This window comes from Columba livia, chromosome 5 (genome assembly GCF_036013475.1).
Source record: "Columba livia isolate bColLiv1 breed racing homer chromosome 5, bColLiv1.pat.W.v2, whole genome shotgun sequence".
NCBI lineage: Eukaryota > Metazoa > Chordata > Aves > Columbiformes > Columbidae > Columba > Columba livia.
Window position 1 is genome coordinate 12188756 of NC_088606.1, and position 16109 is coordinate 12204864.

Below are 16109 nucleotides of genomic sequence, written 5' to 3' on the forward strand. Positions count from 1 at the left end.
GTGAAGGACCACATTGGAATGTTTGCTTCATTTATTTTATGCCTTCAAGTGGATCTCACACGGTTTGGCACAAACAGTGCTGCACGGGCCTTTGTTTCATTACAAGCTCTTTGCCGTTACGCTCTGGAGGCAGCTCACACTTCTCTGGCTCTTGGACCAGTAGGGAAACTTAAGTTTTCCCACCTTCTTTATAGTTAAAATACACTCAACTTTAAACTACAAGTGTTCTTTCTACCCTCATTCATCCACCTAAATTCCATATTGAGATGATCTGTGTTCCACTCACTTCTATTTTTTTTAACGTAGTAGGAAGAAATTATTTATTAAGAGCTGTATCTATACTAGAAAACTCCTAAGTTCTTTCCAGGTAAGTTATTAGTATCCCTTTTCTTCCTAAAATATTCTCTTTCCCTATGGAATAAAGGGTGGGATGGACAGTTCAAGCTTCTCGGTGATTGCCTAATAGTAAAGAAGCAGATGAGAAAAACCCCCACATACACTGCTTGTGTGCTGTTTAACTGTGACCTGTAGCAGGGACACGCTGCACACAGATATGCAAGTAGCTGCTGTTATTAGCCCAGTGTTGGATACTACGGTCCTTTCCATACTGGTTTTGTGTTTTTCCAGCTGAAGGAAGTGTATGTATATTTTCTCAACTGTTTCATTTTGACTCGGACCATATGAAGCACTTTTTATACAAAAGAAGTCTACAGGGAGATAACTACACTAGTTTTCAGTGATGAGGTTTATCTGTATTTTAACAGTTAAACCTGCTATGTTAATAAAACTTCTGAACAATAATCCTGCTCAGTTGTATTTTCCCCGTTCATCGTATTTTAGAACGTAAGTAGATAAGAATTGTAAAGTACAGCTCCGTCTTTAATGTAGACAAACTAAATGCCACCTTTTAAACTCACCTGGCAGTTTTCTACACGCCAGCTGCATTACTAAAAAAAGACCAAGTTGCAAGTAGCCACTGGGGTTGTTTCACCTGAATTTTTCACTTATTTCCCGAAAAACGTAACTTCTCGTGTCTGAAAGTGTCTATAATCTACTTGCAATTTAAGGAGTTCTACCCAGCTGTATTGCTGGGAAGCTGGAAGGGCATCCCCGCGTGCCCGGGGTCCAGCGGCCGCGCGCTCGGGCCAGTGGCCCCTGTCCCACCACCCGCCGTGATCCAGCCCAAGCCGCAGCCCCTGCTGCTGCACAGGGACCAGACCGGGGGATGCTTCGGTCATTCTGGGGCTTGACACGGAGCTACAGCTTTCGGGGCTTCTTTAATCTCCAGAAGAACTGAAAACAATTCACGTGTTCTGTTGCTGAGTGCTTAAAAATACCGTGTGTTCGGACAAGCAGCGTGAAACTGTACACAGAGATAGATCTATCTCCGTAACGCTTAGTTTAAGAGCGTGGAATTACAAACGAGATGCTGGATTTAAGACAAGTTGTCTCAGAAGTGCATCTACTCCAATCAGTTGACCTGATTTTGGGTTGTCAAGTCAAAGTGTGGACATTTACCACTGCTGGAGCTCCTGAGACAAATATACGGGACTATGTGATTACAAAATCCTTGCCCCGCAAAGGTGCCTGTGAGCTTTCCACTGTATGATGTATTTAGAGATAAACCGTTAAGAATGAGAACAGAACAATGTTATTTCACTTTCCTAATTGACGTTTGACTATATTAAATATGAAGGAATATTCCAGATGAGATATGTTTGAAAGGAATTTGTTCTACAAAGTTTAGATGATATTTTTGTACCAAACATTTAATTCAACAAAGGATTGATTACATTTAAAGTGATGGAATTTGAACAGAAAGTAAACAAAATGCATATTCAAGATAGTTTAATATGTATTTTCTGAATTAGAAATATCACTTTCTTAAATGAATGAGAATTGCTAGTGTAATGATCCATTACTCCCCTCCCCCATCACTGAATTACATTATTTATACATATAATACAGAGCCGATTGCAGTTGGAAACAACAATATTAAAATAAATGTTTAATAGATACAAAGGTTCTTTTCTCCACAACATAGTTTTTCTGGTGTCTGGACACCAATTTTAAAGTAATTCTCTATTAGCATTAAACTATTTAAGTGCAAAACAAGTTTGTTTTAAAAATCTACGATTGCAGCATCCATCTTCCTGAATAACATTTTGAAGCCAGAAAGTAATGACTTTCATTTGCCATGAGTGCATTCCAGGCTGTCTTCTAGCCATCTCTGGTTAAAAAAATCAGTGCAAAATAAACAATGGTGAAGTACTAGTTTAACCATTGAACTTACTTGAATTTAAGAAACATACTTTATTTTACACTATATATATATATATATAACTTTTATTTATATATTTATAGAGAGAGATTAAATTACACTGGACTTGAAAAGTATAAAGAAAACCAAAAATGTTACTTTTTTTTTTCTGCAGCACCAAAGGAAGCATTTTTAATCTTTTTCCAAATGAAAACTCTTCCTTGGGTGAGCAGCCTAGCAGTATTAGCTGTAATAAGAACTCATTACATTATGCCTTTGCAAATTACTATGTGATTCACATAACTCCATGTTTACACTCTACCACATTAGAATTTGTGATGCTCTTTGCCTGAAGAACAGCTCCTGGTTCCACTGTCATTACTTCTTGTCCTGCGTTCAGAGGTTTGCTAGCAGTAGTGTGCTGGCTATACTACAGTTCCACTTGGAGAATTGGCCTGGTTTTGGGATGACAATAAACCCTGCAAACAAAGCAGTTTACATTAATCCAGCAAGAGAACCTGACATTGATTTTATAAAGTTCTTAGCCTGAAGCTAAAATGAGTACAATTTATTTTTACCATCACTTGCTTACTTGAGACATCAGCACCGTCTTTCCTACGACAAATCTAAGCCACTACTGTATCGGTCAAGCAGCACAAAAGAGCTTTCAGTAAGTAAGGAAGCGTGTGCGTTTCGGACACACGATCAATTTGATTTAATCTACCTTACATTCTGAGTCATTGTGAACTGTGAAACTGTAAAAACCATACACCAAAAATGTGATCAGCATTTTATTAGGGTAGCAACAAACAAACCTGTTCCAATATTAACAAGTTTGACACCTAACCTGATACAGGAAAACGCTCTGATCTCTTATATGCTCTTGAATATTACAAGCTTTGAATAGAAAAATAGATTATCTAACCAAATATTTATTTTGGTAATTTTATAAGAGAATGAAACGCTGAGCAAGAGTTCAGTAAAGATTTCCCATCACAATTTAAGCTTGCGTTCAGGAAAACCTTTTTTCCACCAGCTCATTTAACTATGTCACCGGTCAAATAAAATGAAGCTCACTTCATTTCAGACGTAATCCCGCCACTGCACAGCACCACTTGCTAGACAGAGGCTGCTGCTCCGGATTAATGCAACTACACCTTACAGACAGACACCGATGGATAGATCCCATTTTTCATTTACATAGAGTAGCCCCTTTTTAATCACTCACATAAAATCATGTATCAGACTTATGTAGGAAAAGCTTAATATCAAAATACAATTTAGTCCTCTTGCAAAGGTTGATATTTAATTTTAACAAGCGCCAGCAGGCTGAGGAGCACGAGAGCAGCTAAGCTGGAAGCACAAACGAGTTTCACGGCGCGACTCCTCGCCGCGTAGGCACAATAAATGCACTTTTAGCGCTTCCTCTGAACAGCCACCATCACAGGTTCTTACCTCAAAACTAAGATCCTGTGACTCAGATCCATCAAACTAGACAGGCTCAGGCAGCAATTAGCACAATGGAGAATTAGGTCCCATCTTCAGAATCTACAGGAGCTCTTTCTTGCTTGGATGCAGGAGCTGGAAGGTCATGGCTGATGGAAGGAAACCCTGACCAGCGAGGGCGCAGGTGGAAGGAGGGCTGGACCGGCTGCGTTCAGGTCATCACGTTTCCACTAAAACCATAGTTCTTCTTTGTAAAAAACATCTACCAGCTCAGACATGTGATGAACATTTGTAGGATTTACAGCAGACGGTGTGTGTGTATGTATATGCACACGCACACATTTGATATCACGTTTATATATAATAAGTTACGTGGCACAATTTGGTGCTCTCGACAGATCACACCTGCAAAAGGTGGAACACTTTATTTTTGACCTGTTTATGTCGTGGATATCTGATTCAAACACTGCTGAGGTAGAGACTGGAGTGGGTTGGTCTTTAAACCTGATGAACCTTCAGGATGTGCAAAGATACTGCATACTTCATGAGAAGAGAACAAAAAGTTCCCCAGTTATTAGTTACGGAACAGATGGTGAAGACAGAATTTTAGAGAAAACAACGGAAGCACTTCTGAGAATTTTTACCAAGAAAGTTGTGTTCTATAGTGACGAAGATGAGTCAGAACTCTATAGTTCGTTACCAAAGCATTCTGCAGAAGTCTGTTAAATCCAGCAGCAACTGGAAGGCCTTTCTTGCCAGAAAATTGCATCCACCACACAACTTGCAAGTACCCTGGAAAAAGGCATCCAGAGGTATTATCTTCAGCCTTTAATAAATCAGTGATCCAAACTGTTCATATGCAAATAGGTGCTTTATCAGCACACAGAAAGTACTAGGGATGGCATAATACGAAGTGGTTTTCAGCAGGCTCATAACCACGCTCTACGGATGAAGAGAGATGAGCGCTGTTCTAGTATCGATTCACACTGTCATCTAACCAATGGTTGGGAAGCAAAATGAAGAGTCATTCATTTCCCTACAACCCCTCTAGAAACAAGCAGCACGTACAGAAATTCAGCGCGGTGCCCTGTTCCCTGTGAACTGCCAGACCCTCTGGAATTCAGGTTCCAAGACTGGGAACAAGGAGTCGCTCAGTCCTGCATTGGTCTCCCAGGCACAAACACTCCCTGCTTTGAAAAGCACGAGCGCAGTGCAGGTGGCTCCAAGGAACTCCATACTCGGAGCTCCTTGTATTTCAATCCTTGCTCTGAATTAGTTCTGTAACTCCTCAGGCGAGCCAGAGGAACACCAAAGCGGCAAGAAGCTCAACATCAATATCCTTGTGCTACTGCAAAGAGACATTTCAAAAACTTTGCAGGTAGTGCCTTAAAACTTGACCAGGATATTCCAGAACTTCACTTTCGTGACAGAGATCAGAAATGTTATGAGTTCTTCCAAGTACTTAATGTCAGAAGACATCTTAGACCTTAGATGTTAATACACAAAAAGCAAGAATAAGAATTTGGGTTTCAGGCACAGAAGTTTCACCTGAGTGGTGAGTGTTCTCAGGGGATCTCGAGTAACAAAAAAGATTACATAGAATTTTGCCATTATTTCAGAGCCTTTCAAGCAAGGCCATTTAAGAAGTTACGCTGGGTGTAACAGAGGATAAAGCCACGTTAGAAACACAAGTGAGGGCTCAAAACCAGTTACAGTTTTGATACAAAAGTCACTCTATAAGAGTCTGATCTGTAATACAAATGGTGTGGGACTAGAGTATCTGTAAGCACGTTCTCTGGGAATATTACAATGGATAAGGCTATGAAAAAATATAGAAAGCTCCTGCCTGTAAAAAAAAGAATAAAGACATTGGACTTCAGTGCCTTCTGCGATGAAACCACCCAGATTCATCAACCAGGTGGTAAAAGAGGGAACAAAAGACGCCGCAACTTAAAGCTGCGGAGTTTAACAGCCGGGACAGAAAACATGAGCCGAGATGCGCCAGCTGCAGATGTGCTGTGCAGTACCGTGCATCAGCTTCAAGTTTAAGAACTGACAGATCATACTGAGCAAGCAGCAGAAACAGAGAAACTGTTCAAATGTATGGAAATAAATGTAGCTTTTTATTAGTAGTAGCATTTTGTCAGCAGGGGGGTCTAGCAGGGGGTGGGAAATGGAACAGTTGTGAGACCCACGTCAGGAGTTTGGTGAAACAACCTTCAGCAGCACCGCCGAGAGGGCCCTCCAAGCAGGTGCTACATCATCTGCCACCTTAAGAGACTCTCTGGGGCTGAAACGTGCTGCTTGGGCAGAGGCCGGAGCTGTTATTCTCAGGTCAGTCAGCAATGTATTGAGAGTATTGAACACAAACCGCACCCATTGCCGGGGCTGTTCCAAATATACGGGGTTTTTTCCAAATACATGAAACACGAGGTTTCACAACAGAAATTAATTATATGAAAGATCAGCATGTAATTGCTGTATGAAAAAAAAAATCAGGATGATACTATTAAGTAGAAAAAAAGCCATCAGTAACTACCGAGTTAGTATTTTCTTCATACAAATTAGAACAGGATTAATTGGAGCCAAAGATGCAGTCATATGCAGTTTCACTAATCTAGATAATAAACTGCAAGTCTGGACACATGAGCCGGCTATGGGAACATGGAACAGCTCAGCTGACCCTGGGTAACTTGCTGGATGTCCGAGCTCTGCACGGCTTTCCTGTTCTCTGGTTTGGAATTGAAAGGCAGAAAAAACAAAGCAAAGGGTCTAATGTAACAACCAACCAATGTAAAACAATGACAACCAACCAACAAAAACCAACACCACGAACAACAAACCCACCCTTTGGGGCATGTATAGTTTAAAAGGGCTCGTAGTACACTAATGCAATTAAACCAATTTTTAAAATAGCTGAATGAATACCTATACAAAAATGGCACTGATTTGTTAAAACATTTCTGCTATTGCCAGTAAATGAAATAATCAGAATTCATTATTTGAGGAATATTCCATGGGTTGTTTATTCTTGTCCAGAACTGAGATATTCCTGGTGTAATTTGAAAACGTAACCTGGACTGAGACCTTTGCTTGCCAAGAGTCCACAGTCCAATACAGTATTGGAGAAATAATAATATGCTAAAACAGAATGATATTTTTCACATGTATAATTCTGTAGTCAGATCAGCCAAACTGGTTTTAAGATTTGCATGAACAAAATCTCCAACAGTTTCTTATCCAAATGAATCAGCATTTATTAGCATAAGCCTCTGAGCTCCATATACTCACTAAATCAGATATTAATCTCTAACGGAGTCATCATATTAATTAACTGAGAATGTTCAGGGAAGTGCCTGCTGAACATTCACATAACATACTGAAGAGAAATATTTTGTATGGGATTTGGGAGGATACAGCAAAGATACCCATCTTTACACAGCCTACACATTCCCTAAACAGACTCTGAAATACATTCTTTGTCTTCCGTTTGTCTCCTCACCTTCTTTTTTTTGTTCGAACAGTGTTACAGAAAAATAGGAATGTTTAAACCATTTGACACCAGATCTTGTAAAAGCCTGTAGGGGCATCAAGGAGGTTTCACTTGCAGCTTCTCTTCTGTGCAGATAAAGGAGTTTCTCCCCTCACAGACACTTATCACCATTTCACTCATTGTCGACAAACAGAAAACTGAAGGCTGCTAGAAAACCAGCCAGCTAAAGCCACCTAAAAATCTGTCTAGGGGTACGAGCAAGATGACTTCAAGACGAGTATATGGCTGGCAAATGGAAGACATGCATGTTCAAGAGGAAGAAAAGATGCAACTGCTTGTGTGCTGGGAAGCAGAAACCTGATCTGGCTTGAGCAATGGGACCTCAAGCTTCATTTATGCAGCAAAGGCTCACGTGCTTAGAATGGTTGTTTCTCCAGCTTCCTCAGCCTACAAAAATCCGGAAGGTTTAAAATTTTCAGAATTAGAAAATAACAAAGTTGAGATAAACCAGGGAGAACGTCAAAGCAAAGCATATGACTTAAGGCAACCCATTTGGGTTAGTTGTAAAAGAAGTGTGATCTCAGCTGGAGAAGGAATGAGCGAAATTAATTTGATAAGGTGGACCAGTCCCTATCTAAAAATCCAACTTCAAAACCCGGAAAATAAAGTGATCATACAAGTTATTTCCTTGACAAGCTTGTGTAATGTTATTAAATAAAGACAAACAAGATTACACGTCCAAGATCCCAGACATCTTTTGCCCAAGTATCTTCTGCGGCCACAGAGCTCGTGGAGGTTTTGTTTGTGCTCACACTGACTGCTGAGAGACTGGTTTGACCAACCGTTCTTGCACCATTTGATAGAACTGGATGTTCCCAGCAGCTTTCAGAACAGATTTCATTTTGTTCCTGCATTGGCACTTGTTCTTAAACATACATACTTGTTATACATATAGACCACCATAGTGGTCAATCAATACCTTCTGAAGTACCAGAAAGTTCTCATGTTCACATAAGAAAGAATCCCCTCAGCTTTAGTCTACAGAGTATTTTTGCCTAAGAGACAAAGAGAGTCCTGCGTCAGTTGGACTGGGCCCAAAGTAACTGACTTGTTCAGTGAAATATCTCAAAAGTGCCTTCGAAACACTGGAGCAAGTCTCATTGGCTTGGCGCCTTCACTGGTTAACACAGAACCGCTGCTGTGAGGGTGATGCAATTCCTAGTCCACCAGATGGAAGGGCAACGTCTTAAGTCTTTGCCTAAACTGGTTCCAAGAAATTTTGCAACCAGTTTTAGACAAGTTTGATTCTAGTTCAGACCAGTTTAGTTCTAGACTGGCCACAGCTTCTCTAGACAGAAAACAGTTGAATCATCTGAGCGAGCCACGTCCTGAGGGCTGTGAGTTCAGCATTCGTTAGGCAAATGCCAAGATCCAGAGCTGGAACAAAGAACATTCCCTGCACCAGAGTCCATGGCGGAAAGAGCTCCTGTAGAGTCCTAGAAGGAACCACAACGCTCCGTCCCAGCTCCTGTTCGACAGGTAGGCAGAGAGAAGCCAGATACATCCATGTCCATGTTTTACTGAATCTGAGTTCAAGCAAGTTTGATAAGTGGTTTAATGAAGCATTCTATGTCATATTACTCTAGTCCTAAAAAATAAATATAATGAGACACAACCTTATCAGCAAGATTTGAACACCAAAACATATGCATCGTCTTGAGATGAAATGAAACATTTACTCAGAGCAGGTTACAGGATGCGACCAACTTCTTATTTTAAAAGATGGCAAGTTAACAGCTTTCGTTGTGGCCATTTGTTCAGCACAGTATGACAGCGTAAGACTACCTAAGGACTGCAGATAAATTAAAACTCAAATGTGGAAAGGACTATTGAAAGTTATCTACATTTACAGTTCAATCACACATTTTTATTTAACATCAGTATACAGAAGACAACCCCAGCAAGTTATTTTGTAATGTCAAGTATTTAGTAAAGTTCTTCAGCTGTAACAGTGACAATAGAACAGCTAAAAATAAGCAGTATGAAACAAACATGATCTTCTTAAAATTATAAATATACCAACAACACTTCTTAAAGCTTAATTATTGCAACAGTTAAATTAACAATAGTTCATGTTAGAAAGGCTCTATGAAATTTATTCAAGTTGTCAAGAAATTAGATGGAAGTGTAAAAAGGAAATACATATGAATTTTACTTTTGATTTTCACTAAAGGTAGTCAATACAATTTTGTACAGTATCACCTAACACGTCAATCTTGAACAAACTCCAGTATACAGAATTCATAAAATGCAGAAAAAAATGGTTTAATCTTTACATGTAAATTGACAGTAAATTAACTGACACAAATTTTATTATTGTAACATAAGCAGGTCAGCATTTTAAATATTAATTTAGTAGCTTTATGTTGTTAAAGGGGCAGACACATACAGTCATTCCAAGTACATAATCAAATTTTAAGAGGTGATAATCCAGAACATGGGGTTTCTAAAAAGTGTTTAGTAAAAGTCATGTTATTTCCTAATGCAGACATCCTCATCATAAAGCCTTTACAGGGTTATGATCTCTCCTGGCTTTACTGGAGCCACTAGTCACACCTCCTCACACACGCACACACACATACCTTGCTATAAATATCACACCAGTGTACTAGGTTTAAATTCCCCCTGATAATGCGGGTATGCTATGTGCAACTTTGCCATTATGCACATTACAGAAAGCTTCAAATTTTAGCATGGTAACCTGAAGTCATAGAGCTGTGTTTCAGTTTTACTATAATCATCCCTGAAGTTTATACAGATACCGTATCACGTTGAAAGAAATCTATTTGATAGTACTTAAATACCAGCAATTGAACTTCAATTGTAATGATGAAATGCTCCTTTCCACTGAGGAAGAATTAGTATGTATAGCTGCTCATCTCACTCAAATATAGTACATGAATGTTTAAGTACTTTCACTAAAACAGAAGTCATACTAAAACATGATACTGTACTACAATTGTAGTTAACTAGAAAATTCAAGGATGTTATAATTTAAGTCTAAGTTTTCCTGTACAATAAGTCAAATAAATAAATTCCATGTGCATTTGTTTTACAAAATGGTAGCATGTTTATCTTGCTAGGTTATACACGGCCATTTCACCTGCTCATCCTGCCGGCCAATCTTACCTTGAGCTTCCTCACAAAGGAAACAACCCATCGGCAACTTCCATTTAGATAAAACGGAGTCCCTGTACAAGATGGTGAACACTTAATTCTAAAGTCAAACACAGAAATCACATAGATACTTCCTCTGATCGTTAAGTTAAGAGAAAACTTGTTTTGCACATCCAGGTCCCACTTTGGTTTTTCAGAGGTTTTGTGGATTTTTTTTTAACGTAAATGCTTCTGCGGGTCATGTAATTCAGTTTGAAGTAGCTATGAAGATAGCACATGAAATTTACCTTGGAAATTTACTTGGTACCCTTAAAATTATTTTTGTATGTTTTCAGATTCGTGCAACAGTTCTACAATCCCATTTGGGTTTCCCCTCAGGGCCTGGGAAAGACAAGGGGGAGAGGCGGCAGCTCATTGTCGCCACGTTGAGAAGAAAGTTCATACTCTTGTTAAGGCAGCCTATTGTTCTCATCACCCTGAACTTTCTTCCACAGAAACAGGCTAACACAGAGTAAAAAAAAATGGAAACTAACGAACCCTGAGCCTCACTCGTTTCTAATGGAGTTTTGCCATTCACTTCACCTCACTCTGACTGGGAGTTGGTAAAAGAGCTGAGGAAGTGCAACACAAGGATGGCAGATCCAGTGAGGAAACTCAAGGTATGATTATCCGCACACCAAAGCAGTAATTTGGGAAGTTTATAAACAGCCGGGACACTCAGAGCACTGTACAGCCCATAAGATTTCATAAGGATCACAGCTGAAGAGATATTTCTGGATTTTTTTTCCGCTAAGCCCAGCCACAAAAGTGAAGAGAACTTGTCATACATTGTCCAATTATCCAGAGTGTCTTTTGAGGGCTGTTAAAAATGAGAGGCAAAGGTAGTGCTGGCCCAATGGAAATTCCATTAGACACTGCAAGCCTGCTTCAGTTTTCCATCCAATCCTTTCTCTAGGCTGGCAGTGGCCCGAATTTAATGAAGGCCTTTTGAGGCAATGATGGAAAAAACAGCAAGACTCAGAGGCTTTCACTCCAGAGTTGGCAGACAAAAAAGTGACGGAGTTTTAAGATCACTTGGGGACCCATATTTCAAAAGGAAGACTAGAAATAGCAGCTTTAAACCCCAGAGTAATGGAATAGGCTAGGATAAAACAGCTGGCGAAACAGAAATGAATGGTATATAACCCAGTAAGAAAGACATTACCATGAGTGTTTTATACTTTGACAATTTTCGTTAAATAAAATTATTAAGTGCTTTCCTATAAACAAAAAAGATGCTCATCATGTCCTTCTGGCACAAATATTGTCCTATCAAAGCCCTGTAAACATGTCACCAAAATTTAGTTTTTACCAGCAGAGTGAGCTCACTAGAAATGCAAGTGAAAACAGAAGAACAAATTCATTGAAAATTTCTAAGTAAATACTTCCTAAACAATATGGCATTTACATCAGTGTGCAATATATTAATTTTGAAAATGATAACTCAGTATGAAAATTACTTACCTGTAATTAAAGTTTTCCATATTGGCCAATACATAAATCCTGATTTTTGGTACTGCATACTTTATCTCTGAAATATTTGAAATGTCATATTCCAAATCAAAGTCAATACACAAAAATATTTAAGTTATCCCCACTCTTAACAAAACCCACCTCAGCCACTGAAAATCAATTTAACAGTGTAGTGTTCAGTTGTATGCAAAGGGGTTTTAGAACAAAAAGAAAATATAGGTCACAACAGAAATCGGAGGCACTGCTGTACACGTATAAAGTTAATTCATAAGACACGTGAATTGCACTGAGTCACAGAAGCCACAACTGCTTTAGTATTTTCACTTAGGACAAACATTTTAAATAGGTTAGTGTTTTGGGGGTGCTTGCTTTTTCTTTTTTTCCCTCTCCTTAAATTACAGCTGGATCTGTAGTTCTCATGCAAAAAAGCTTTTAGGTAATACTCTCCTCCCTTCTTCCCAGGAAAGGGTTTACAAGTCTTGGTTTTAGATTCAACCTTTAAGTGAGCATTAAGATGCAGAGCAGACATTGCTCTCCGTGTTGTGGCAAATTCAATAACAAACCTACATTATACAAACACTTTTAAGAAAAATTATTCAGCTTAACTTAAAAGCTTATGGCAATGAAGATGTGGTATATAAATATATACAGTACCTCCACTTCGAAAGTCAGGTTTATGAACTAAATGGTTTTCACCTAATGAACATCAGATTTTTATTTAGGTTGTCCAATGTGGCAATATGCAGGTGTTACCAGACTATTTCTTTTTCTTTAGGTGGTAACCTACATTCCATTTCAGAAATTTTCACAAAAATATTGGTCCTTTTTGCTAGATTAACTCTGGTAATGTTTTCATAGCTATATTCCTTTACAATGTTGCTGGCCAACAAAGCTATCATAACACAAAGTACTTTTTAATAATATAATCACGTTTAGCTTCGTTGAAAACTTAGCCTTCTATACATTGGACAGAAGAGGAATAAAGTTTTATCTGTGTTCAAGTGCATTAACAACAAGAATTAAAATTAGTGATCTATTTTAAAGAAGGTTCAACTGATAGAACAGGTGCCACCAAAAAGCACGAGCTTGTCGATGACCAAATTGCCGAACAAAACCGAGTGACGTAACACTGAAGCGTCAAGAAAGCTCTGCGTGACTTTCCCTAACTTTACAAACACAGAGATCCACACCTGGCTAAAAATAGAGTTCCTTGATAATACTGACTCACAATTTCAAAAGCATAAGCTACAGTCAGTAAAATCTGTGCATAAAATGGCTGATGTTTTAATAGGAAGTGGTTTGACATTAATGGCAGGCCACCACAGAAAAGTATGGAGGAATGAAACACTTTGGTTTTAATTTTTTCAGAGGCTCACATTTCTCATTAGACTTAAAAGCAGCAGCTTTTCGTAAGCTACTCTCATTGGGAGCACGTGTTTTGTAGAAAATATTAGAAGGATTATAATTATTTTAGTGATTGACAGGTTTTACTTCAATTTTTACATAAATAGCTTTCACCATATTGTGGTTATGCTTAAGTATAAGAACACTGATCGATAGTTTAGATGCACAGTATTTATTTCTCCTGCTGGAAGGCAACTATACTTAATAACTGTATCCAAGACACTTCAAATCATTCAGAAATATGGCATGCAGTATCCAAAAGTATGGCTCTGAGGATTTTTTTTTTTTACATTAAGCATAAAGAAATTTTATATTCAACATTCATTTATATTTCAAGAAAACTACCTATTCAGAGTTCTAGTTCTTTGATGCAGCATTAAGGATTAAAACTTACCACTTTACCAGGCCTTGCCCATGTGCAAATAAATCCCTCCTGACAAGCAGTGACTATACAGTCTTCAAGAAAAATTAACACAGTCAGTCTTTCATGTGCTATCTTTTTACAGATAAGAGGCTCTAACAAGGGAACATCTTCCATTCGGGGACAGAGAGGTGTTCCCAAAGTTTTAGCTGGGTCCGTTTTGGTTTTAGTAACTAGGTTCAGTTTGTCACTGCTCTTGCTAGATATATGTCCCATGCTATGATTTCTCTTGTGATCTTTTTCGTGGTGTCTTTCCTTCCGATCGTGTAGCGATAAGGTTGCAAATTTACTAACGCCAGAAGCAATGGCACCATCCATGACGCTGCTTTTACTGCCAGCATTTGAGACTGCGGAGTGCGGAAGGCTGTTGGAGCGTGGAAGAGGAGGGGGTACAGAGTTTCCAGGTGTTGTGATACTGTTTCCGTTACTTCCCGGGTTAGTTCCACCACTTCCAGCAGGTGGACTTGTGGCATTCATGACGTTTGTATGTGTCCTTGCTCTTGAGAGGGGTTGGTGGGGGAAGAGGATATCTTCTGTGAGATCCCACAAACAGAGCTGCGTGTCCTGGCCTACAGACCCAAATCTATACGTAACACTTACTGGACGACTGTCCGTAGAGTTCCTTTTGGATAGCCTAGATTGTGTACTATTCGCTCGATCTCTGCCAAAATGAAGGTCTTGGAAATCCTCATCGCTTCCGCTAAATTCCATCGGGTCGCTCTCCTCTACACTAGTGGTATACGGATCAAACGCGACAACGCTGACCCACGATTTATGTCCGTGGCCTCTCGCTATTACTCGACAGTCCACGAAAGACCAAACTGTTACCAAGTCATCCTCTCCACCTGTCACTATGTATTTCCCATCGGGACTCCAACACACACAGAGCAGTCCTCCAAAGTAGCTTTTCATTGTACCATGCAATTCCACTGAATCAAAGTTAAACACACGAAGAAAACCATCCTGGCTCACGCACGCCAAGAACTTCCCATCTGGGGAAAAGGCAAATTCATTCAGGGCACCCTCACCTACTGTCCATTTAAGCAGAGGGTTTCTTGTGGATTTACTCTTGCAAGTGTGAACTGCAAAACTTTCTCCTTGTTTAAGTAGCTGGTAGTGCGGGGCTGTGGTACCACAAGTGTGCTCCACGTTATACAAGTACATATTGCCACTGGAATGAGCTACTAGGAAAAGGCTTTCCGAACCTGGTACCCATTTTACACAGGTTACTCTGGACTTGTCTATTAGTCTCTGTGAAAAACAAAGAAGATACACATCAGAAAGTCTGAAAATTAACTTTTTAATTACTAACTGTAAATCTGAGCTTACTGGGGAGGATGGGGAACAACACAACCAAGGTGAACTCAGCTTTCTGGAAAGGAGCTATGTTACTGTATTTGCAAAAACTTATCATCTTATCAGGCAGTGAAGAGGAAATTATTTTTAGACAATGTGCTACCAAAGGTTATTATTAAGGTCCAGTCACATTGGACAAAGAATACACTTCAATCAAGCCAATCTGTTGTTATCAATCTAAAGGTAGTGTTCTTAGGTTTATTTTTCACTGTGAAGGTTGAAGAGCATGAAAAGGAAACAATCAAGAAAACACAGAATGAGCTAAAGGGGAAAAAAAGACAGTTATTCGTCTGTTCTACACAGGTTACAAATCAACAACAGTAAATTTAGGCTATGGTTTCATCTGAAATCGCAAATAAAATCCATTCTCTGGAAAAAAAATAAAAATAAAAAGAAGGAGGCTTGAGGATGAGGAGCCTTCACCAGCTTTTACTGATTCAGAGAGCAAAAGCTACAACCACAGTGTCCCTGTTATCATGGGGCTGGAAAGTCAGTAGCTAAATGCACAGAGTTCACCAAATTCAGAAGGCACAATGTACTCTTCACCTTGGAATCCCCACCCTCCAATTACTTTTCATTCATTAGTCAAGGACCTGTCAATACTGTCAGTTACCACCTGATTAAGAAGTTTCCTTAAAAGAAAAACATTTTAACAGAGTCCATCATTGCAAAATAATGAACACACACACACACACACAACAAACATTCCTGATCATTATGTCTTCAACGATGTAAGAACCAAGAGATGAAGTTCGACTTTTTGAGTTTGTTAGCATAGTTCTGATGGGCTTCTAAAACTTACCAAGTCAGCCATGGCACCACTGAACTGCAACTTGGAGACAATTCTTTACATGCACATTCAAGATTTGTAATCGGTATGGATTAACTACAGGCTGAAAGAAGAGCTGAGCTACACAAAAGGCAAGAATGCAAATACAAAGAACCACTAGAACAAGTTACAAAAGCATTAAAAAAAAAACAAAGCAGCAAAAAAATCCCCTAAACATCTTGCTATGCTCTTTATCACAAATAAACCCCAC

At 39.1% G+C, this 16109-nt stretch overlaps 1 protein-coding gene across 10 annotated transcripts in view; it reads right to left on the reverse strand.

Moving 5' to 3' along the window:
* Window positions 1-291: 291 nt before the first annotated feature.
* Window positions 292-16109, reverse strand: part of WDR20 (WD repeat domain 20) — a 47558-nt gene continuing 31740 nt past the window's right edge. For 2 of the 10 annotated variants that reach the window (XM_065063448.1, XM_065063451.1), the window contains exons 3-4: window positions 13687-14964; window positions 292-2739 (exon numbers count right to left, since the gene is read on the reverse strand). In XM_065063448.1, the coding sequence (XP_064919520.1) occupies window positions 2686-2739; window positions 13687-14964 (1332 nt within the window). In that variant the 3' untranslated portion in view covers window positions 292-2685. Of the gene's footprint in view, window positions 14965-16109 lie in introns of all 10 variants that reach the window. The other 8 variants (XR_010472753.1, XR_010472752.1, XR_010472751.1 and 5 more) reach the window with 8 other exon arrangements.